The following is a 25,844-nucleotide window of genomic DNA, read 5'->3' as shown; positions in this document are numbered from 1 at the left end:
TCCGCAGAGGGAGGGTGACCACCTGTCGGCCATGCGTTGAACAGAATTCTGAAGCTGAAGTGGTGGGTGGATAGGAGGTCCTGTGACTCACAGATTCCAACAAGAAAAGACTGTGTCTTATTCTCTGCACACGCAGTATCCACCAGGGGGTGAGAATCACAGTAAGGTTTCTGTAAATGTCGCTTCAACCAAACTGATAATAAAGAGGCTATAGATAGCAGTGAAAGACACACTTAAAGAACAATGGGGGAAACAATATAAATAGAAAATTACCATTTTTTAAAAGACGTTTTCAGAAAAAAGAAACGGACCAGTTAGTTTAAGTAACTGAAAAGAAGAAAAGGTTCATTGGATCCTTAGGCTATTGACTTTTACCAAGCCGCTTGAAGAAATTCTCCTCCTCTTCTCGTCCGTTCTCCATCCCACTCCCTGGTCCACCTTCGGAGAGCTTGACAGCGCTGGTGAACTTGACCTGAGAAGAGAGGAAAGCTATCAGCTATTCAGCATCCATCACTGGATTATGCTAGCCCTTGGTTTGAAAAAGACGTTGTTTAGAATGTGAAAGTGACTTTGTCCTTCTGGCTTACATGTCGAGTAATTTAGTACATCCCCATGGCCCCCAAAAGATGTCACTATAACTGCAGGTGCAAGGAATACCAAGTAAGAGATCAGAACCTGAATGTGAAAATGATTTAGTGAACAACACAGATATGTGTGGTGTTTATTTTGATCAAGTCCAAACGGACAACCACATTCATCTTTAGTGAACACAACCATAGTTGAAAATCAGGCCAAAGAGGGGAAAAAATGATATACTATATTAAATTTACAAATCAATTTGTAGCATATAAATATCCCTCCCTCCCTCCCTCTCTCCCTACCTTCCTCCCTCCCTCCCTTCCTCCCTCCCTCCCTCTCCCTCTTTCTTTACTCCCCTAGAATCGAATGTAGGTGCTGACATGGGCTGGGTAAGTGGTCTGTCACTGAGCTACATCCCTAGCCTTCTTGTTAACTTGCTATATTGAACCAGACACTCCCTAAATTGACCAGGCTACTCAGGCTAACCTCACACTCATTGTATAACCCAGGTTGGGCCTGATCGTAGGACTCTGCCACTAAGGTCTCCAAGGCACCACCAGGCCTGGATCCATGTCTCTTTTATTATTATTATTATTATTATTATTATTATTATTATTATTATTATTATTATTTTCTTTATTTACATTTCAAATGCTATCCCGAAAATTCCCTATACCCTCCACCCGCCCCTGCTCCCCTACCCACCCACTCCCACTACTTGGCCCTGGCCTTCCCCTGTGCTGGGTCATATAAAATTTACAATCCATGTCTCTTTTAAAGTAGTTACATTTCTTCATGATCCTGACTTTAGGTCAACTCAATGAGATGTAAATAACAGTACATAAACAAATAAAGGATGCGAGGAGGCAGCTAGATTCCAGTAAGTGTCTGATATTTTCGCACACACAAAAAGAAAGTTTTTAAGAATTCCAATTCTGTTTCCTTAATTTCTGTCACCTGCTATATCCTTCATATGTAGATATAGTTGAAGCTATAGATATTTACTGTGTCGTTCATTATTTTCATTTGTATTATAGGTTACTGCTTAAACATTTTACTTTCCATTGCTTGTCTAATTTCTGAATTTATTCAACTCCAAAGATTCTTTAATACTTCCTCTGTGCTCACCATTCTTCAATCCCAATAGTTTATAATCAGTGACCCCAATATTCACTTCATGAGCAATGTCCTGTTTACCTTGGAGCTTTGCCTGATGAAAGACAGACGATCCACAGAGCTAATGTCCAGGAGGTCTTCTACACCATCTGCCAGGCCAGAGAGGGAGGAGCGCTTCAGCCAGTTTCCTAGTTAATGATATTTTGAAAGATTGAGCATTTGCTCTTCAATGAATGAAACAGAAATGCCAGCATGTCCTGAACTAGCAATGAGAGTTACATGGCTCCAATATAAAGAGAAGCAAAGACAACTTGTTTTCACTATACATGTTTTGCATCAAGATGTTCAGGGATGAACTATAAAATTACATTAGCACAGAAGTGCAGGACAAACAGACCTGGCTCTCTCTGCTGCAGGAAACCATGATCCATCCACCTATGCTAGACAAGTTTCCTATCTCTCCTGAAAACCTACACATTTTATCTCCTAAACAGTTCTCAAGTCTGTCTGTTTTTCTGTTTCTGCTTCATACACAATTTAAATGTTCATTTGTTTTTGCCTGTTCCACTGGCCAGCTCTCAGTCTGATTCGACTGTAGAGTAACATTCCTTCCAATGCAATGATTCGTACATTGTATTATTCTGTTCTCCCTGACATGATGGTACACAAGAGCCATGGGAAATGGCTACCCTGACTTGCAAATGGTCTGGCTTGCAGTTCTGCCTCCATGAGTCAGCCATTTCCCACCATAACTGGTTCTTTTCAGTTTCCCCAAGCCTAGTATCTTTGCACATTACCCTTGGGCTGCTTTCCTTTTTTTTTTTGTCTGTGTATTTAGCAGATTTTAATATCTGTTCTCCCTAACCCTTGAATGGGTCAGGTTTCTTTCTAGTTCGCAACTGTACTTACTTTTGTGATTATCTGCTTTAGTGGAAGTTGATTCTACTCAAATTCAGCAAAGCCAAGAGCTTTATTTCACACACAGCAGAGGCATACAGCTGCCATTTGCGAACTATGAGCGTTAGCAGAACAGCAAATGAAGTAATGGAAGCATGAAGCAATATTGTAAATTTCATAGCTTGAATGTTTCTCTTCCCAGCTCCCTCCCATGGCATGTTCTGTTCTCAATCACTCATTGATTGGATGACATGATAATAAGAGAATCCATAAATAAATACAGACATACTTTTACCTATGGGGAGTTTCAACTTCTTTCGCAGGGAGATTCTGCGGGATCGTGAGCGGGCACGCCGGTCAGAGGTGTTCCCTGAGTGGGCTGTGGTACATTCTGAGGTGTCCTGCTCAGACTGGCTGCTGGTGTCACTTGCTGCACTTTGGGATTTGAACATCTTGCGCCAGAAGTCTTTCCGTCCCAGGTTGCCCCCTTGCATTGGCTCATCACTGCAGAGAAGTAGAGTATAGGGTTAAGCAACATCGAACAGCTCAGTGACCTCTCAACTCTCAGCTATTGTATTTAGGCAAATTGTACAGAATAATCTTTGAGGGGATGGGTACAAAAGGGGTAGGAATCAAAGTGGGAAGAGGGAGACCAAGATTGTTGACTCTGTGCTCTTCCTGGAAATAGCCCTGTCTCAGTAGTAGTCAAGTGGAGGTAATCATTTTTTCAACTTTAATAAAAAAGACTAAGTATGATTGCAGATGTCCACCTGCAGTATGAGTCATAATAGTAGAGCACTTAAGATGCAAATATTCAAGGACAAAACCAAATTCAAACAGTATCTATATACCAACCAAGATCTATGGAAGATCCTAGAAGGAAAACTCCAACATAAGGAAGGTGCCTGCACCAAAGAAAGGACACGATATTAAGCATCTCAGAATGAAGCCAAAAGGAGAGAACCACAAGTACATAAAGCCACCCACAAAAACAAACATACCAGTAACCAAGTCATCTCTCTTTAGTATCCCTCAATATTAATGGATTCAACTCACCTATAAAAAGACATAAGCTAAGAGACTGGATATGCAAGCAGGATCCAGCATTTTGCTGCATAGAAGAAACACACCTCAATAACAAAGACAGGCCCTATCTCAGAGTAAATGGATGGAAAAAGTTCTTCCAAGCAAATGATCCCAGGAAACAAGCAGGAGTTGCCATCCTAATACGCAATAAAATAGATTTTCAATCAAAAGTTAACAAGTGTGATAAAGAAGGATACTCCGTATGCATCAAGGGGAAAATCCACCAAGAGAAAGTCTCAATTCTGAACATCTATGCACCAAATACAAGAGCACCCACATCCATAAAAGATGCTTTATTAAAGCTCAAAACTCACATTGAACCCCACACAATAATAGTGGGAGACTTCAACACCCCACTCTCATCAATGGGCAGGTTATTGAAACAAATTAAACAGAGACACAGTGAAACTAAGAGAGGTTATGAATCAAGTGGATTTAACAGAGATCTACAGAACATTTCACCCTAAAACAAAAGAATACACCTTCTTCTAAGCATCTCATGGTACCTGCTCCAAAATTGACCATATAATTGGTCACAAAACAACCTTCAACCTATACAAGAAGATTGAAATAACACCATGCATCCTATCAGATCAACATGGCCTACAGCTGATCTTCAAGAACAGCAAAAACTACAGAAAGCCCACATACACATGGAAACTGAACAACTCTTTACTCAATGATAACTTGGTCAGGGAAGAAATAAAGAAGGAAATTAAAGACTTCCTGGAATTTAATGAAAATGTTGATACGTCATCCAAATTTATGGAATACAATGAAAGCAGTGCTAAGAGGAAAGTTCATAGCACTAAGTGCCCTGGTACAGAAACTGAAGAAATCAGTTGGGTGGGTAAGGGAGCAGGGTGGGGGGAGGGTATAGGGGACTTTGGGGATAGCATTTGAAATGTAAATGAAGTAAATACCTAATAAAAAATGGAAAATAAAAAAAAAATGGGGTATAGAACTAATCCTAGGTTTCACAAGTGAGGAATCTCGAATGGCTGAGAAGCACCTAAAGAAATGTTCAAAGTCCTTAGTGATCAGAGAAAAGCAAATAAAACTATCCTGAAACTCCACCTTACATCAATCAGAATGGCTAAGATCAGAAATACAAGTGACAACACATGTTGGAGAGGTTGTAGAGAAAGAGGAACACTCCTCCATTGTTGATGGGATTGCAAACTGGTACAACCACTCTGGAAGCCAGTCTGGTGATTCCTCAGAAAATGGGAAATAGATCTACCTGAAGACCCAGCTATACCACTCTTGGGAATTTACATAAAAGATGCCCCACTATGCCACAGGGGCACATGTTCCACTATGTTCATAGCAACCTAAAAGAGTGCATACAAAAAATGTGGTTCATTTACAAAATGGAATACTACTCATCTCTTAAGAACAAGGACATCCTGAGTTTTGCAGGCAAATGGATGGAACTAGAAAATATCCTCAGCGAGGTAACTCAGACCCAAAAGGATATTCGTAGTATGTACTCACTAATAAATGGATATTAGCCAAAAAAAAAAGTACAGTATACCCAAGATACAGTCCACAGAGCTCAAATATTGAACAAGCTGAAGTGCCCAAGTGAGGAGGCCTCGATCCCACTTTTGAGGGAGAAGAAAGCCATAACAAGTGGGGAGGTAGGGAGGGACCTGGGAGGGAATGTGGATGGGGGATGGATGAAGGGGAAGGGAGAGGGGAACCTGATCTGGCGCTGGGTGTGGGAAAAGAACTGAAGCCCTGAGGGCCAGCAGAAAGAATGGAAACAGGCAACCTCGGGAGGTAGGAGGTGAGGGTACCCTCCAGAATGCACCAGAGACCTGGGAGGTGAGAGACTCTCAGGACTCAAAGGGAGGAATCTTAGATGAAATGCCTGACAGTAGGGAGAGGGAACTTATAGAGCCACCTCCAGCAGGAAGACAGGGCATCAAATGAGGGAGAGAGAGGCCATCCTACAGTCACAACTCTGACCCATAATTGTTCCTGACCAAAAGAATTACAGGGATGGGAATGGAGAGGAGTTTGAGGAAAAGAAGGCCCAGTGACAGGCCCAAAGTGGTATTCATCTCAAGGGGAGGTCCCAAGGCCTGACACTATTACTGAATCTAACGAGCGCTCCCAAAAAGGGAACTAGTACGACTGCCCTCCAGAAGACCCAACAAGCAGATGAAAGAGTCAGATGCAGTTATTTGCACCCAACCAATGGACAGAAGCAGCAGATCCATATTATTGAATTAGGGAAAGCTGAAAGAAGCTGAGGAGAAGGGCGACCCTGTAGTAAGACCAGCAGTGTCAATTAATCTGAACTTCCAAGATCTCTCCAACCCTGGACCAACAAACAGACAGCATACACCAGCTGATACGAAGCCCCCAACACACATACAGTAGAGGACTGCCGGGTCTGTGTTCATTCAGAGATGATGCATCTAACCCTCAAGAAACTGGAGGCCCCAGGAAGTTTAGAGGTCAGGTGGTGTGAAGGGTGGGGACATCAAAGACAAGGGGTTGGGGAGGAGGTATGGGATGTGCAACAGTCAGAGGGTGGACGGAGTGGGGGTGGGGTAAAATATGGAGTGTAAAATAAATAAATAATTTTTTTTTTAAAAAGAAGATACATGTCATTACTGAGCCCACTGACCTGACTGTCTTTGTCCTTATTATCCTAATAAGAGGCATAATTTGCTAAGATTCTGAGGCACACAAGAACTGTGTGGGTATTTGTATTTTTGAAGAGTTTATTTGCTTAGTCCTATGTTTGATAGATGTTGGCTTCTCACCTTCAATTTACATAGTTATGAAGGAAGAATACTCTAATACATATAATATTCTACAGAATTGCTAAAACAACAATTTAATATTGAATAAGGGCCTTGGGAAGCAAAATTGCATACGTACAAATGATGGATGTTTGAAATGTAGATAACTATATTTGTGTGTAAATAGCTCCCCAAAGAAGAATGAATAACACAAGCCTTGTGTGGGCCTGCACAGTGTCACGTCTGTAGTAATCCTCACAACTTATGCAGGCACTAATTTGAAGATGTTCTTGAATTTTGTAAGTATGAAAACCAGAGATAAAACACATCTGTGATAATCTATATAAACACTAATCCATCCATGTTGGTAATCTTTGTAACCCAATTACCCAAAAGATTTCACTATAAAAAAAATCATTTATTTTAACACTTTAGTTAAACTTTGTCAACGATACCAGTTGCACAGGAGACATTGGAATGGAGCTAAGGCCAGAGTGGTGTAGAGCCTACATTTCAGCTAAAATTCAGCACTTTTGAAATCTACCCTGATGTTTTTGTTTTTGTTTTTCTCTTTTAGAATAGGTTCATTGATCATATTGGGAGACATTTATCCATTTTAAAATTGTGGTTTTTAAACAATAAAATATATGGCAGCTCATGTACACATCACTTTTCATGTTTATATGTTTCATTACATGTGACATGCAGAGGTGCTGGAAAAGCAAGATGAAAACTACCATCAGAGATCCTTTCTGTATGGACGAAGGTGGCTATTTGGTCTCACCTGGAACCATCGGTGGTATTGGGAATGAAACAGTAAGGGCGGAGAGCAATCTTTCAAGGAAGTGAAAGCAAATCATTAAAAAGCTAAACACTGAAACAAACAAACAAAAATGCAAACATAGTTTGGAAAATAAACTTTCTCTTATTGAGAAGTGCCCAGTTCACCAAACTGGAGATAAAACTCTATTCTACTTACTGTTCTGGGGTCTGTGAGGGGCGGCCAGACATGAAGCTTCGACATTCCTCAGGTGCTGACGATATCTGGCCTTTATCCGCAATGCTTCCTGCCTCTGACCTATACAAATGGCACATTACACCAGTCACAACTGAAGACACCGCTGTTTGATCTTTCATATGCTTCACAAAGCAAAAATCACCTGCTACTGACAACCTTTCTCACCATGAGTCCAAGTCATGTAGAATTTACAGCTTGCTATGGGACTTATGACTTTATATTTTATCAATACTTTGCTATTGCAAACAGGGGCACTAGAATTAAACAAGCTTTTTTGTTTAGGGGTTTCTTTTAAACCTTGTCTATAAAAACACTAATCTATCCATATTGGTAACCTTTGTAACCCAACTGCCCCAAAGAGTCCACCTATAAAAATCATTTGTTTTAAAGCTTTAGTTGAACTACATTGGTGATACCAGTTGTACAAGATAGCTTTTGTGCCCCTTCTCTGACTCTAGTATATCTGGCAACACACAGTATGATAAAGAGTGACATTCTTCTGACAGTTAGCAAAGACGAATATTCCGAGAAGTTGAGCTTCCAACCTTTTACCGCCTGCAGGCTTAGCCTCCTGTCCATTCTCCTCCACCTTTTTCCCTGGTGCTAACTTCTCAGCGCTATCAAGCAGGGCACTAAGAGCCACTCTCCTGAAGACATTCCCATGAGCTTCTTTGATAAACTGGACCAGCTGGCGGATGTCACAGTACAGTCCCTGTTTGAAGACATGAAGTGGTTTGGGGTCAGGAAATGGTAGCTGACTGATTAGTTTTCCTAAGGAGAGAAGTTAATTGCTTGGGTTTTGGCGAACATAGAAGTCATGAAATGATGGTGTTTGATCTTCTTATCACTTCTATGGGAGAATGTCACCCTTCATATTCAGTACAGGGGAGAATGACTAGTACAGCTTAGAATTCAGAGAGTCAGCTATACCATCAGTAAGACATCAGTCTACACTCTTCAGCAGTTGATTTCCACACTTTTTCTTTTAATTGTGACTTCTGAAGAGAACTTTTTGGGTGGGAGCAGGAAAAAAATGGTAGCCAGAATTTTGTTTACAATGGAGATTTCATCCTCTGATGGGTTTCTCTAAAAGGTGTGGATTATTATGGTAAAATGTTAAGTAATTCATTTAGGTGCTTCTATCAAAGCCTGATTGTTCAAGGGATGATGGATTTTCCTGAACATATTTAGTAAAATGATATGTATGCTGAGGCCATGTTGAGTGTGAAGGTGACTGTGAACCTAAGACTGTGCAGGGGGACTCTAATGCTAGTATATTTGTGACATTTAAAAATGTATGCATACTTTTATTGAGATACTAAGATTTGCTCTCAGCTCTTATATACCTGCCTCTCTTCTTTAAAAGGGTAGTTATTTTTTTTTCAAACATCCAGTACCATGGGAAAATGCCTATGATCATCAGGAAGGCAGAGGGAAGGACCCTTAAGGACAACAGAGAGATAACATCCATTCTGGCCTGTGGGGAGCAAAGCTCTGAGCCTTTTGCTCTGCTCTTCATGTGTTCATCCACAGAAGGGAAAACTAACTAAAAGCAATGTTTCTGTTCTCACCAGGGCACACACAGGCCTATATGTGTGTGCAGAAGAGCAGAAGAGCAGAAGAGGACTATGGGAAATAACAGCTATCAATAGATGACTAGGAACATCCTTTAATTTGACCTCTAGCTATTCTGATGATTTAGAAGTTCAAAGGTAAGCTTATGAATAATTAAAGAATTTAATATTTCCTCTATGTATGAAGTTGTTCATGAAGTTTTGTAAGAAGTCACATGTATTACAGTCAACTTTAAAAATCATTTCTAGCTCCTTCATTGGGGGTCCTAGAAGTGATTTTTAAAGTTGACTATGGAGGAGTTAGAGAAAGTACCGAAGGAGCTGAAGGTCTGCAACCCTATAGGTGGAACAACAATATGAACTAACCAGTACCCCCAGAGTTCGTGTCTCTAGCTGCATATGTAGCAGAAGATGGCCTAATAGGCCATCATCATTGGGAAGAGAGGTCCTTTGGTCTTGCAAACTTTATATGACCCAGCACAGGGGAATGCCAGGGCCAAGAAGTGGGAGTGGGTGGGTAGGGGAGCAGGGCAGGGGGAAGGTGTAGGGGACTTTTGGGATAGCATTTGAAATGTAAATGAAGAAAATATCTAATAAAAATAAAAAATAAATAAAAAAATTAAAAAAAATCAGTTCTAGTCAGGACCGAAATGAATGCATGCATAGTGTCTGTGTTACAGTCAAGGTCCAAGAACATTGCTCAATTGCCTTTGACTATCAGTAGAAGTAAATTCTGTTTGGTTTGTGAAAATTTTGTTTATCTGAAATGAACCACTTCACAGTTTGGAATAATATTAAATAATGTCCTCCATTTAATAAAACAGAAGATAGTTAGATATGTGTAAATGGGCTCATTTCTGCATAGAAATCATAGTAACTAACAGACATAGGAGGAATGATTTTTGGTTACCAAAGAGACCCAAATTCACCTATCTGTGTCAAATTTGTCATCTATAGTCTACACTGCATATTTCAAGACATCCTCTTCTCCTTGGTAGCACTTGAACATTTCATAACTTAGTTTTCTCCCTACACTACTTGCAACTTTATTTGATTAATTAGTACATGCTTTTATGAAAGACAGATGAAGATTATAATGTTCAATAAAAGAAATTTCAATAGCATATTTGCATGAATTCTTAGAAGCAAATAGAGTTTCAAATAATGCTTAGAATACCATCCTTTTATATTTCATGAACCAATCAGCTATGTTTTAGCATCTTCTTTCTGAAAGGCTCAAAATACCTTGTAACCTTTCACCAGTCTCTACACAGACTGTGAGGAGGAGGAGGAGGAAGAGGTTAAGTTAATCTGTAGGGTGGAGGATTATGGCTCCATGGTGAGTTAGGGGTGACATTGGGGGGAGGGAAGGATATTGTAACTTTAAGACTTCAGCTTCTCTTCTTCCAGGTCTCAGTCTGAGAGCTCCTGTGAGGAAAGGGGGTGTTCTCACCAGATTCTCAGGGCTGTGGAGTTCATGTGTGGTTGAGGCACAGCGTGTGATGAGAGACTTGAACATGGCACCAACAATAATGCCTTCCACATTTTGGGCTGTGGACTTGTTGTCCACTGTGGTGAAGTTATTTCCAAACCCAGCTTTGTCTGGAATGCAAAGACACGTGTTAGAGGCCGTAAGCTACACAGCTGAAAGATGTAAGAAAGCAAGTGTCTGGCAGCTAGGATATTGTGAAGGTCTGCTCAAAAGTAGAGACACTGGTGATTAGAGATAGCTGCAGTGTAGAAATCCCTTTGCAGACTATAAAAGCAAACCATCTACTTTAGTCTCAGTTCTGACATGGCCTTTGCAAAGGAACATTTAAGTTAATTAATCTTAGAAAGGAAAGGGGGTCTATTAAATAAGGAAGGGAGGAAGGAGGGAGGGAGGGAGAAAGGGAGGGACAGAAAGGAAGAGAGAGAGAGAGAAGGAGGGATGGAGGCAGTGTGTGTGTGTGTGTGTGTGTGTGTGAGAGAGAGAGAGAGAGAGAGAGAGAGAGAGAGAGAGAGAGAGAGACAGAGAGACAGACAGACAGAGAGACAGAGAGACAGAGACAGAGACAGAGACAGCAGAAACTATCCAGTGTGTTATCCAGTGGCATGCAATTGGCCAACCACATGAGATGCACAGTAAGGGAAGAGTAGTGGAGCCCTTTGCAGAAAGACTCCAGTAGGCCTGGAAGAAACAGAGTCCCAATAACATTTGTTCCCAGAAGCTCTGGGCACATATAAAGAGGAAGAAACACTGCCAGTCTCCTTCAGACTGGCAATTCCCTTAACACAGAGAATGGCAAATGCTGGAGACCAAAGACTGTGAACCACGATGATATTTTATAGCTTTTTTCTTTTTTTTACATGTCCACAGATCTTCAGTGGACACATACATATCCTATGGCTTTGCAAGAGGAATCCTTATGACCTGTGAGCCAACTGTGAACTGTGGGAAGCACACATACAGCTCCCAGATTGATGGGTAAGTGTTTTCTGTCTGATTCACTGACTCATGTTACATGCCAAGATTCTAGGAGGAACATATCATGTTCGATTACCAACCTTTCACTGTCTGTGGCAACTGATAAGTTTTTATCTCCACATTTGCAATACAGGAAGCAATATTGCAGTCTATGCTTTGAACTCTTATCCAAAATAGATTTAAGAGAAAGGGACAGAGGGAGAGAAAGGGAGGAAGGGAGGAAGGGAGGGAGAGGGAGAGCAAGAGGGGAAGAGAATGAGAGGAGAGACATATTTATTTTTTAATCTGTATTTTCTTTAACAGATCTCAACTACAGTCTGCAAGTGATTGTTTTCAAATTTATCAAGTGGTTAGTGTAAACTAGTTCTGATAGGATATGTTATTCCGGAGGCTCTCCAAGGAAGCAATATTTTCTCCTATTGTGATAACCAGATAATAAAGAATATGAAGCAATCAAGAAAAAGCTGCTTCTAAACACATGGACTTTTTTTGTTTTGTTTTTTAGTATACATTAGTCAACTTCGTTCATGTGTCCTATGAGCATTAAATCTACAATAAGAAGTCATCTTCAAAGCTCGATTCAAAGTACACATTTGAAACAATGTGGCTTCCAGTTCCTTACTGCATCAGCATTTAGAAGGTCCCAAAGGTGTTCATTTTATAGAAATGTGACTGGCACTTTCTAGTTTCATCCTGTAGCTTAGGCCTGTATACTTTTTTTTTAAAGCCATGGAACTATAAACAAGTTACTGGTCTGTTTGCTTGCCTAATTTAAGTAAACTAAATCTCTAGGTATGTGTGTTAATTATGTCACCACAATATGTGTGTTAATTACACTTTTATTTCCTAGTTTATTATATAAAAAATGCCAAGCGCTACAAGTGCCATATTGCAGGGACTCATTTCATACTTATTGATCTAGTAAACTAGTCTTTTGATTTCTGTCTCCATTGTCATCTACAGAAGGTCAGGGGAGAGACAGAACTACCAAGGTTCTGTTCAGTGAGGTCCATTACCTTTTGAGGACATCATGTGTCATAAGGCAAATTGAAAACATCTCTTGGTTTCATTCCTCATTATATATGGCCTCACATACATACATGCACACATATGTACAGGCACACAAAAGTCTCTTTCTTCTCGAAGTTCTAGCCCCAGACGTCGAAACACTACCTGCTTCACCACACAGTGGCTGCTCCTCCATCTCAGGGGTGGCTTTACTTACTGTCAGTGACCGGCTCCATACAAAATCCTAGCAAAGCATGCAAGAAGTCCACTACATTATTGAGAGAGTCCTTGTTCACATAGTCCCTCATGGTTTGTCGGAACTGCATCTTATCTAGCTTGTATAGCTTAGTGAGGCAGTTCTGGGCCTGCAAGGAAGGGAAAGGAGTGAAAAAGTCACAAGCACCAGCTTAAGCTCCAGACACCATCAATCTGAGACAAAAGACCCAGGAGGCAGACTCCTCCCCACTCCCTCTCACTGCTGCTGGGTCCTCCCCATGCTAGACCTGGGAGTGGGCAGGAAGGGGCTGGGCCATCTGAAGGTGTTTGTATTCAGAAAGACCACTCCTGAGGGCACAGGGTTGGGGGTGGGGGACTCTGATCCCAGAAAACTCAGTCTTTTCACCAAGGTCAAGATTTTACGATCTGATGAAAATAACTCAAAACGGTGAAGTAGGTCAAAGAATCCATGGGCCACTCCTAGGAAAACTCAAAGGCTTTGTGCAACTAGAAAAGCATGTCTCTCTCATGTCTAATTTGAAGTTAGGTAGGTTTAATGGAGAAAGTGCAGGCAAGAGAGTAATTAGTGGAAATCCAGTGGATGTTTATATTGTTTTTGATTAATTAATTATTGATTACTTTTTTGAGGTAGAATCTCAATAATCTACTCTGACCTTGGACTGCTTATATAGCTGAGGATGACCTTGAACTTCTAATCCTCCTGCCTCTGTCTCCTGGATGCTAGGATTACAGATGTGCATATCTGTAATCACACCTCGCTAATATTCTACTATGTATTATTCTCTGGGCTTTATGGATGCTAGACAAGCATTCTACCAACTGAGTTATAGCCTCAGCGGTACAATAACCTCCTATATGGCCAAGAAGGAAAAGGTTCTTAGAACATATAAGAGGCATAAAATATTATATTCATTTATTATCTGTCTCCATTTGAATATGAAAGAAAGTATGGTATTTAAATAAAAATTGATCTTATGACACAATTCTTCTGCTCAAAATAACAGTACATTTTCTGTGGCATAGTAAATAGTTTTGTCACCTTGCAAAATAAGAGGGAATAATTCCCACCATCAGAAGCAAGAAAGTGACAATCCCTGACAAAAGTTTTAGACAGAATAGTGTTGTGGTAACACGAGGAGGCTGCTAGCCTTCTCCTGCTATTAAAGGATAAACCTCATTTGAACGATGCTTTGCTGTGAAATGCACATTTCGTACATGTAAAGCCACACTTCTGACTATTATTTGCTGATTGACCTTTCCTTATACCTGAAAAAAAAAAAAAAAAAACTGAGGCAGAAAGAATTCAAGGGTTTTGCCAAGGTGATAATCTAAGTTCTGTGGTAGAGTCAATACCAGAAGCCAGGGTCTTGCCTACTAAGGTGTAGTTAGTTCTCCTGTGAAATAGTCTCATTAGCACTTTAGACACTGATGATCTTGAGAAACTATACTTAGATACCATCTACTCCTATCAAGGAGTTGAGATGCCCAATACTAGAGATCAACTGGTATCTTGAAGAAGGCTATATGAACAAAAGAGACAGGTGAAAGGTCCTAAGGATGGGATGGAATGGGGTAATGGCAGAGGTGTCTGGGCTGAGGGAAAGGGCTAAAGGACCAAAGGAGGGGATACAACTGGGAGAGACCACTGTGAGGATAGAAAACTTTGCAATCTGGCATAGGCATTGAAGCTACAGCTGTGAGTCTTCCCTGAGAATTGGAATCTATTGAGTAGTTTTAAGTAGTAATCCAGAAAAAAAAAAAAAGAAAAGAAAACTTAAGTTGTGTTACTATTTGATGTGGTCATGACCCAGGAAGGGTACTTGGATATTTAAAAGGAAAAAACACATTATAAAAGGACAAAACTTGGAATTCACCATGTAATCTTTTTAGTATGATCTTTCTGTAATCTCTCCATCTGTGTTATGGGGAGATGGGTTTTCATTCTACCTTTACTCATGTCTTAGACAAAGTGACATCAGGAATTTGTATTTCAGAATATAAAATAAATGTTGTTTTCTGATAAGATGACATTTACAAAGCACATAATTACAATGTGATCTGCGCTGATTCAACTATCATTCCATATGTGATTTGTAAAGATCTTCATTGTAATATTTGCGAAGAGAATAAAACCTAAACCTCTGAAGTAAAAATTACTTCAAGTTCCCTATACATCACACTGTAAAGGTATAGTTTCATATCTCTGCTTTGAAGGCTGCTAGACTACCTACAATTCTGATAAGAGTTCAATGGGAAGTTTAATCAAATTTAAGATTTTTCAAGCCTTTAAAATGCTTATTCTGAGTTAATATTGTATTTTTTCAAAATTATAAAACATTAATTAATGTCTTTCCAAAAATTTAGGACTACTAGTAAATTTCTAGATTAATAACCCAAGAAGTATTAAGTGGTTACAACCCTTAGACTTTTTTTTATATTTACAAGAAATACAAAAGTATTAATTAACTAATTGTTTTTCAATATTTGGGAGTATTAACAAATTATTGGAATTAAGAATTATAGAATTTTGCATTAGAACTATTAGGCACTTATGAATATGACCTCAATAATATTCTTTTTCACACACACACACACACACACACAACCTGATAGTCTGGTCTAAAGATAAGACATATTCTTAACTTTTCAAGTAAGGCTGCATTGGAAAAAAATTCCATGATGCAGAAACCCAGAAATGTTTTTCTCAATCTAGACATTTTCCTGGGGAAACTTCACAATCGTGTGCACATAATCTGTATAGTGAGTACAGAAGCATTCTAGATGGCTGGAAAGCAATGGGCCAAGGTATCAGATTGAAATGTAAGCGAACACCTGAGTGACCAGTCTCACAGAAACATAAAGTGTTCTTGTCCTGCACTAACAGCAACTTCCCTTCTGACCCAACAGGTCCCCTGTTCTGAAAATTCAGAAAAAAGGAATACCGTTCTCAAAGCCAATTCACACCTCCAGAAAGATGCTTCTTTTCAAACTTTAATCAGAAGTCCATGAAATTAGCCTTCCATATGAGGAGTAATGTGTTTTTGTTAGCCTTGGCAGTTTTTCTTTATTGTGTAACAAAATTAAAAATATTTATGTATAAGGATTGATATGATGGAAGCTTTTATTGCCTTGTTGTACTTTATTAATATTTTTTTTTAATTTGGCCTCAAAAATCTAGATCTTGGTTAAAATGTCTGAGTTGGGGAATTTAAATGTTAACTATTGTGAATATACCTCCCATATCCATACAACAAACCAAAATATTATAACATAATTGAATATAAAAGAATAATAAAAGAAAGATAAAATGAATAAATTGATGGATGATAGATGATACATTAAGCAAGAAGTCTAGCATGCTAATATTGTATGAACATTTCATGACAAAACCTGCACCAGAGAAAATGGGCTGGCATCTGATTTTGACATGATCCTCAAACTCTGCCAAGGTGTGCCAAGGAGATTTGAGCTCAAATTTGCATTAAATTTTAAAAGACTATTTTCTTATCATTTCAATTCCAATTTAGAATTGAGGTAAGTATCCCAGACCAGGATTGTTAGAGGTGGGTTGTTGCTCAAGTCAGAAGGAAAGGTAACAGTGGGCAGATGCAATTGAGAGCAAGCTGCAACAAACCACTTTCTGTCACTCGATAAGGTGGCAAGTCCATGTGCAGAGTTTCAAGTTTCATACAGCTCAAAGGAACATGATCTCACACACAGAGAAGTTGAGGGTCATTCTCAAGCAAAGCAGCCAGATGCCTGGCTTCTTTTACAGTCCTGTTTTGTCCCAATAAGGGCCACTTTCCATTTCTAAGTAAAAACAGCAATGGCTTTGACCTGTTCCTCTAATATAAAATTCTGCTACCCAGCCGATCAAAGGAGCACCTGGACAGGTCATCAGATGCTTACTAAATGTATTCATCTGTGCAAAGTTCTTTCAAACTTATATCTAGATGTTCTGATTCTACATCCCTTCCCCAAATGGAGGCAGGAGGCAGACCAGTTTTCCTAAGCCTCGGTTTTAGATGTCTTGAGGGAATCCTATTGCCCCAAGACAGTATTGATTGCCTACTAAATACACTATTTTCAGGGAACATTGACCCTCATTGTCAAAGGACTTGTTCCTCATTTAGAAAGAGGAACAAGAGAGAAAGAGAGAGAGAGAGAGAGAGAGAGAGAGAGAGAGAGAGAGAGAGAGAGAGAGAGAGAGAGAGAGAGAGAGAGAGAGAGAGAGAGAGAGAAGAAACGGAATCTACTTTAATTCTCTTACATTCTCTCGGAATACCTGGTGTCTCAGACGATCTCCAGAGAGCCCTCGATGTCCTTCTCCGCAACCATAGGCACATCCTAGTGACTTGACTATTTTGATGAGCATAGTGAGAGCAAGCCTATGGTTGCTTACAGGGATGTTGTCATCCTAGTAACCAAGATTGAGAAAAAGAGACAAGCCTGTTAACTTTTCCACCTAGCTCGTTTTGATATTCTATTTTATGTTATAGCAATTAAGAAAATAATTGTGAAGAGCTCAACACACTCACTTTTCTAAAACTTACAAATGAACTAACAAAGGAACTGCATTCTGCTTCTCTTCTGATGATACAGGATTTGAATGTGTTTACGAAAAGACACGTTCATATCCTTGGTGGATTATCAGAAGAACAACCTAGAGAGGGCCAGTGGGATGACCAATAGTAAACAAGAATAGATTTTCTTGGAATCTCCCTTTATCAGGTATCAGCTATCAGGGGTTTCTGATAGCACCCCCAGGCAAGAGAATTACTAGCTCTCTGGAACTGATCTAAGGAACTTGGAAATTATCTTTTTTTTTTTTTTTTTTTAAGATTTATGTATTTATTTTATGTATATGAGTATACTGGAGCTGTCTTCAGACACACCAGAAGAGGGCAGGCATCAGATTTCATTACAGATGGTTGTGAACCACCATGTGGATGCTTGGAGTTGAACTCAGGGACCTCTTGGAAGAGCAGTCGGTGCTCTTAACCTCTGAGCCATTCCTCCAGCCCCGTGGAACTTGGGAATCTTATGATAATAAGGTTGAAATTTTTGAGAAAAATCTCCTGATTATACTTCCAACATATCATAATATATGTAATAAGCATAAGCAAAGTAGAATGTATAGAACTTTACATTCAGCTTGACTCTCTTCTTGAGGTTCACTAGGAAGCCTTCCTGAGATGAATTACGAACTTGGGTATCTTTTTTTTTCCTTTTGCATTTTGTGAGTGGAAAACAGGGATCCCCCAAAAGGAACCTGAATTCTTTCCATAGATGAACAAGTGTTACTGAGGAATGAAGCTGAGCTCACAGTGGGAGGGCTGTCATCTTTGCATAGCTGAAGTTTCCATGCTCCTCTGGCTGCATTCAGCCAGCATGTGCACCCCAGGGCCAGAATTCTAGCTCATGGTCCCAAGTTGCTTTGGGTGATACAAGGCAGTTTCACAAAATAATTAGTCTCTTTGTGGTTGCCTTTTTTGCCTGTAAAGTGAGGGTACTAATAACTACCCTCCCTATCATCTCATAGATTTTGCATACAGACTATATGAAATAGTGGAAAGAAATTACTCTGCAATCATGAGGGATATTTTCCCACTAGTCACACTGTCAGGTTGACAAATGTAGAAAGAATACTTTAATGCGGGTAAGGTGTGAAAAGGCTAGAGGCTTCTAAGGACATTACCATGCACCTTAACATGGTATGCTGGAGGTTCTCCTTCTTCACATTGTCCAGCTGGTCAAGCTTTTCTCATCTGCAAGTTCTGGTAGCAGATGCATTTGTGGCTCAGAGAGCCACATTTCAGGAGTGAAACATGTCTTCTCTGAACTGATAGCAATGGTGGTTGTTAACCTGCCTCAATGGAATGCCACTCCTGGGGGTAAAGCTGTCTCTATTAACCATCCAACAGCATGCTGTTGGCCTGAAGGTATTCTTTCTCCAGTGGCTATGCAGAGCCCAAAGAAGTAAGGGGATTGAAAGTCACTTTGCATCCCCTGGTGACAGCTTTGAAGAATCACCCTGAATCCTAGGAACATTCTGTATTTGCTAAGGGAAAAATGATTTTTAGTTTGGATCCAAATTGCAACTTCAATAATTAATAGCTATGCAATTTGGGGGAAAACTGTTAATATTTAAAACTCTGTCCTCTTTAGGCAGGTGGATTTCTGAGTTCGAGGCCAGCCTGGTCTACAGAGTGAGTTCCAGGACAGCGGGGGCTNTACAGAGAAACCCTGTCTTGAAAACCAAAAAAAAAAAAAAAGAAACAGAATCATAACAATACTTTTCCAATAGAAATATTGTGTGAGGTATTTTACAACATATCATGTCCACAGTAAGAGAAAACCAAAGTATTATCTTTATGCAGTTGTCACTGCTGTCCCTCAGAGCCACTTTATGCAGATTAGGCTCTTGAGTGGTGGCTTAGTTAGACAGGTTAGATTTCTTCCTCACCAGTCTCCATTGTTGACTGCCTCTGGGTAATTCAGGAGCACTGCAGCTTTATGCAGTAGCACCTTGGGAAATGTCACTCTGGCGAGGGTCCTTTGGAAGGCTGATTTATACATGTTTTAAAGTTATCATACACTCTTTCAAAGCTTTTCCAGTTCTGAAAACTCTTTGTAGACATCCACTCAGGCTTTATTTTTTAGGTCTTTGGATGTCATTTTACCAGAGATGTGAAGAAAGCTGTGCCAAGCTACAGGCAGAAATCAGTTATTAAATGATACTTTAAGGTCTTACAGGTTAGTGGTCAATAAAGAAATAGAAATTAGCGTTTCCTTTCTCTCTTGATTCCCTGTGCTCCTGGTATTACCAGACTGCCAAAATTAGTTAAACCATGTCCCACTGAAAATAACAGATGGTTTTAAGGTACAATTGACTTTTGTAGATCATAAAGTCTAATTGCAGTTTGATAAGTAATTGCATAATATTTACATCTTGGTAGTTTTTTGGAATCATAAAATTTGACTTTAAAATATTCCACATGTAGTAATTTTGGTTAAAATTACATTTATAATAGCAAGCTATAAATTTAATGTAATGATTATCATCATAATCTCCTAATTACAATAATTAATTGTTTATACAATTAATATAGTTAAGATAGTATTTAAGATATTATCTAGACATGATATAAGATTAAGACAGTTCTAAGTAGAAGAATAAGAATTTCAAGAATATTGTAATAGATTTGTGGATCAGAGTTCCCAGATATTGGAAAGATCTAAGCAAATTGTGAGATGCAGAAATGGGAGATTAACAGAGTAAATATGCACCTGTGTGCTAGAGGTAGGAAAGAAAGTATAAGAAAGTACAGTACCATTCATTTATATATTAAAAAATAGTACCTTATGCAGAAAAGTAGACAATCCATAGTTTATGTAACAAATTATAGAACTGTTTACACTTTTACTTGTAAACTCAGCATGATATGCAGACTGTAACCTGATAATGACTTCTCTGGTTTATTTCAACTTATGAACTTCAATTCACAGCTAAAATTGCCAACTGAAATCAGTGTAAGTTATATGAATTCAAACTGCGATAATGTGTATCTAAACAAAATAGAAGAAATGCTTGAATGCTTAAATCCACAGATCATAAGACATGAAGATAAACAGCAAGAATGAAATTCAGGATCATCTAATAAGAAGAAGAAAACTTCAGAGGCATGACACATTGCGACAGGAAAGACCTGAGGTCAGATAGCTGTTTCCATACCAAACCTACGTCAAAATAATGCTGCAAAACTTGTGACAGCTAGACATCCGAGTCTCTCAAAATTTAAATACCAAAGCTGTAAGTCTCCATCTGTTATTATTTGGAGCCCAGACTTTGGAGGTAATTTGAATTAAATGAGGTTAGACACCAGTGTTCAGAGCCAGTGGAACTAAGTTCATGGAGAAACTAGATCTCTTAGTATTTCTTTGCACTTGCACAGAGGTGGTCATGTGAGCTCATAGTGGTGGCAGTCACCTTCTAGACAAGAGAAGAGGCTGCATGGAACTCCTACGGGCACTGGAACTTTGGACATTTCCAATCTCTATAAATAAAAGAAGTTTCTGTTGATCAATCTGTATGTTTTGTAATAGAGTCTGAGCAGACTCTCAGTATACTATTAGACTAGCTTCACGAAGTTTGAGGTTATCCTTGGTGGCAGACTGTGAGTGATAACATAGTAGTTTTGAGATGTTCCAGAAATAAAATTCCCCCAAACAAACAACAACGATGACAAATAAAACCAATCTACCAAAACAACCACCACAACAAAACCAACAACCCACAATAACACTAAAATAGAACAGTTCTACCACTGCATGGGTGAGGACAACTTTTGGATTTAGAACCAGACACACAATGAGAGACCCAAGAGAACATGATTATGCACAGAGATTACGGACCTCCCAGCACCAGCACTGGAAGAAGTATGTATCTACTCTTGCATCTTGCTACAAAAGTTATTTCCTTTCTTTCAAATATTGCTATTATCTTATGTAAGGTGATAAGAATATTTTAAATTTTAAAGAATATTGTATAGCTAAATATGTATTTGGAGTCCCACAAATCTGTATAGCATGTTAGTTAGTGTTTGTCTACTCATGCCTGCTGAGCACATTAAGAGATTTCTACCATCATTGCTTTCAGACTCTAGTGAGTTGTTATTCTAATCAATAAATATTTGGGGAAAACAAAAAAACCAACCCCCACACACACACACATACACACACACACTCACACACTCACATACACACACACTCACACACACATGCATGCACATTCACATGCACATACACATAATCACACACACTCACACATACACACATACTCACACACATACACACTCACATGCACATACACTCACACATACACACATACTCACACACACACACACTTACACACATGCATGCACATTCACATGCAGATACAAATTGAAAAGAATTCTGGACAACAAATACCTAAGGATCTAGCATGTAATTCCACCATACCTTCTCTTGGTTCTTCTCATTCTTCTCATAAGGGCCACCTCCACCTCCTCCACCTCCTCCTCCATCTCCTCCTCCACCACCTCCTCCTTCATCTCCACCTCCTCCTTCTTCTCCTCCACCATCTCCAGCTCCACTAGCGGAAGGGGCCCCAAACCCACTGGTGGAACTTGAAGACACGCCTTTGAACTGGAAGGCCCCCTCACTTGGTCTCTTTTCCACGGTCTCATTTTCCTTGTTTTCACTTTTTTTCCTGTTTTTTTCTACACAGGGAACTACACCAAGTTGAAGCAAACATTCCACAATGTTAAGTGCCACATCACAGATGCGAGAACTGATGTCATGGTTAAGAACGAGATAAACAGCCTTCAGAACCACCTGTAGAATACAAAGGTAAACGTAGGACAATTCAGTACCCGAAGTCCCCTTTCCAAAAGTCTCTTATTCTATTTAATACATTCCATTGGATTAAATGATAAACTATTAGAAATGGTTATAAATAATCCAGATAGGTGAATTCAAAGCATTTAGTATCTCAGTTAATCCTTCCAATCTCACCACCAAAGCGATTGTTGATAGACGTAATGAAGCTCTTGAGTTAATGAAAAAAATAAAACAGTCATTTGCCCAAATGAACTTACTAAACTGACTTTTATATACAAAACATTTTAATCCTCTGCATTTCACTTCCCACAAATAAAGAAGAACAATGACTTCTATACATGTATTCCACAGGATCACTGACTCCCTCAGGATTGTATTATTATTCAACCTTCAATTTTAAATGCACAATATTTGCATGTTTAAGTTACAGTCCTGTATTGATTTTAATATCTTAAAGTATTTGCTGAGCCTGGTTCCATAGGGTGTAATAAAAATGTTGGTGAAATATAATTGTAAAATATAACAACCCTTTCATTGGCTAATGACTGTACTCAAAACAGGCTTTCCTGAGAATGCAAGCTTAAATCTTTCAAGAACTTCTATTCATTTTTTTTTTCTGGCTTCGTGGGAGGTTCATCGTCTTGGTGATTATGTAACTAAAGAAAAATAAAAGAACTTCTCATTTTCATCGTAAGAAAAAATACAGAGGCGTAGCAGAACACACACTTAAATTTATTTAAGTATGTGTACTCAAATCTGCTAAGCTTTAGGAAGGTAAGAACATTCTGAGATAAGATCAAATCTAATACAATATTTGGGAAAAAAAAACCAAAAGGTACATTTAAGAGGGTAGCTTCTTCATTTTAAGTCAGCAAATATTTCTAAGATATCCACATGCCCACATTACCCAATCTTGTAGAAATTATGCTAAGAAGTCTTTCTAGTCTTCATAAGGAAAAGTACTGCCCCTTACAGAAAGATCCAGCATGCCGTTCTTGTGGACAAAGTTGTTGGTGCCATCAATATGTTCTGTGTCCTCCAGGTAGCTGTAGTTTATGCAGGAGTCTGTGAGGCTTCGTGGTAGGTTGGCACATGCCAGAGGTTCATGCGGCATCTCTGGGATAGGCACCTGGCTGCAGAGCTTCCTCATGTGTTCACTGAAGAAGTCTGCGTAGCCTACATTGAACGATGCCAGCGTAGTGTTGAAGGTCGCAACTGTGATGGTGGAGATCTGAGATCTCACTGGGAAGATGGAGCAAGATCTCAGTTTCCCTTGTGTGGACCCAGTACATCAGTTAGACTGACATACTACTTCTTGCATGTGACCACAATCACAACTTTTAAAGATAACTGGTTTATGGCCTCAAAGCTATTCTCAAGTTGCATGAAATGCTATGGAATCAATCTGATATCTGACAGAGGGTGAATGTTATAGGAAACCGTGATCACATGTGTTCTCCTTGAGACTAAAGCTAGAATTTAAATTTTATAAGAATGACTTAAGTTGATAACATTACATAGATTTTTAACATAACAGCTCATTGATATAAACTGATTTATTTGAGATTTTTTTTACGAGTTTATAGCTGTTAAATATACTTCATTTTATTAAACTAAATATCAATAACCTGAGAAAGAAACCAGTAGGGGTAGAGGTGGGGGAGGATGGGCTGGGAGTGTTCATACATTCAGGAAGGAGATAAGGGATGCCTGGCGGTAGGGATCATAATCAGAACACATTGTATACATACATGAAATTATCAAATGATCAACAAAAATGCATCTCTAAAAATATCTACTTTTATCTAAAGTATTGAAAAAAAAACCAAGAGAAAAATCTTTTTGTGTCCAAAAGTAATGGGACATCATTTTGTAATGACAAATAATAAAAACCATTTAATACTTATAATACAGTTTGGAGGCCAAAGAAATGAAGGGATAAAGTTTATGCGCTGATAAGAGCATAACAATAATAAAAAGAATAAAGAATTCTGTTCCAAGTAGAGAGTAAGAAGTTGTATGGGTGTCACCCAGAGACTCATGTTTACTCCACATAAGCCACCAGGATAATTCAGAAACAGTCAGGAAAATAATCCAGTGGCCTTATAGAGGGTTTGACTTCATTCCCACTGACTTGTCGGCACTGCCTGCCTTGAAGGTATAGCATGGAGGTGGACAAGCAATGACTTTAGACATCTTCTAGCCTTTGGGCTAACGATCTTTTAGGATATGTATGAGTTTTGTCCTTGCCCTCCCCCTGGAGGTATGGTGCTCATCAAGTAAACCCAAACAGCTACTGCTACTAAAGCTGTGTAAAGAATGGCTAACAAGTAGGTTTCCAAGCAATATGCGTGAAAGAGTGCCAGGCTTTGAAGATACAGTGATGCAGATAAAAATTAACATGCTGTGCGGGGTGGTCATATGTCAACTTGTCAGAAGCTAAAGTCATCTGAAAAGAGGGGACCTCAGTTAAGAAAATGCCTCCATTAGATTAGGCTGTAGGCAAGCCTGTAGGGCATTTTTCTTCATTAGTGACTGATAGGGGAGGGACAGCCATCCTGGGCTAGTGGCCCAGAGTTCTATGAGAAAAGCAGCCGAGTAAGCCCTCAAGAGCACAGCAATAAACAGTACTTCTCCATGGCCTCTGCATCAGCTCCTGCCTCTAGGTTCCTGCCTTCAGGTTCCTGTCCCATTCCAGTACATGTTCTGACTTCATTTTATAACGAACAGTGATATGGAAACATAAGCCAGTACAGACCCTTTTCTCCCCAAGTTGCTTTCGGTCATGTTGTTACATCATATTAATAGAAACCCTAACTGGGACACATGGGTAAAAAAATGTTAAGAACGGGAAACCGTGAAAGAAATCTGTGCTCCTTCCCTATCCTGCCTCTTGCTCACTACCCCTGCTGGACCCACCTTCCTTGACAGTGTTCTCTCCATGGCTGTTGGAGTGATCTGGCAGGTCGCTCACCAGGGTGTGGTGTGAGTGCGAGTGCCTGGCACTCAGACTTTCCATCTCAGTGGCTGCATCCGAGCTGCCCCGCCGGGTCAGCTTCCCTGAGTTGGGGGAGAATATCACAGGAGACTTTTAAAATCTAGAAGGGTATCTCTTGAGATTTGATTTTTCTCTCTAGAGAACAGCAATAAAGTGAGAGAGCGGGAAGGACAGCAGGAAGCTCAAATAAAATAGCAAGGTTTGCACTTGACTTGCAAACAGTTAAGGTCAAGATGATTGATGAAATTGCCTGTGATAGGGTTAGCCCCAATCTAAGACAAATGTCAGAGACCATCTGTTGTGGCTCCATGGATGTCAGCTTCTGAGTTTAAGCTTCCTTTCATAACTTAATATCCAAGGTATATGTGTGGGGTGCTCTGCCTTTGCTTTTCTTATTTTATTAAATAACAGAGTTAAGTAAAAGTCTGTCTTTAGATGAATAAAATCTAAATGAAAATTAATATACAGAATCCTCTAAGGACATGATTCTGCATCTATTATGATCTAAGTAATATAACTTTTACTGGATAATCATAGAGACTTCTTGCATAGTTAATAATCTGCATTTCTTTGGTTTGAAAACTCCGCATTATTTCAATATTAGAGCACTCAAATTTGGGCCCAGTGTTCTTGAATGAATTGATCCCATAATCAGTCACCAAACCCAGACACGATTGCATATGCCAGCAAGATTTTGCTGAAAGGACCCTGATATAGTTGTCTC

General features: G+C 39.4%; 1 protein-coding gene across 6 annotated transcripts in view; it reads right to left on the bottom strand.

Moving 5' to 3' along the window:
* Positions 1–25,844, bottom strand: part of Unc80 (unc-80 homolog, NALCN channel complex subunit) — a 194,074-nt gene that overhangs the window by 128,948 nt on the left and 39,282 nt on the right. For 4 of the 6 annotated variants that reach the window (XM_021198105.2, XM_029538632.1, XM_029538631.1 and 1 more), the window contains exons 11-21: positions 25,042–25,182; positions 23,096–23,364; positions 21,742–22,116; positions 17,012–17,158; positions 12,722–12,869; positions 10,483–10,631; positions 8,001–8,167; positions 7,417–7,515; positions 2,882–3,096; positions 1,777–1,883; positions 376–472 (exon numbers count right to left, since the gene is read on the bottom strand). In XM_021198105.2, the coding sequence (XP_021053764.1) occupies positions 376–472; positions 1,777–1,883; positions 2,882–3,096; positions 7,417–7,515; positions 8,001–8,167; positions 10,483–10,631; positions 12,722–12,869; positions 17,012–17,158; positions 21,742–22,116; positions 23,096–23,364; positions 25,042–25,182 (1,914 nt within the window). The remainder of the gene's footprint in view (positions 1–375; positions 473–1,776; positions 1,884–2,881; positions 3,097–7,416; positions 7,516–8,000; positions 8,168–10,482; positions 10,632–12,721; positions 12,870–17,011; positions 17,159–21,741; positions 22,117–23,095; positions 23,365–25,041; positions 25,183–25,844) is intronic. The other 2 variants (XM_021198104.2, XM_021198106.2) reach the window with 2 other exon arrangements.

This window comes from Mus pahari, chromosome 5, assembly GCF_900095145.1.
Source record: "Mus pahari chromosome 5, PAHARI_EIJ_v1.1, whole genome shotgun sequence".
Taxonomy (NCBI): domain Eukaryota; kingdom Metazoa; phylum Chordata; class Mammalia; order Rodentia; family Muridae; genus Mus; species Mus pahari.
This window is presented reverse-complemented; position numbering and strand designations above follow the sequence as displayed.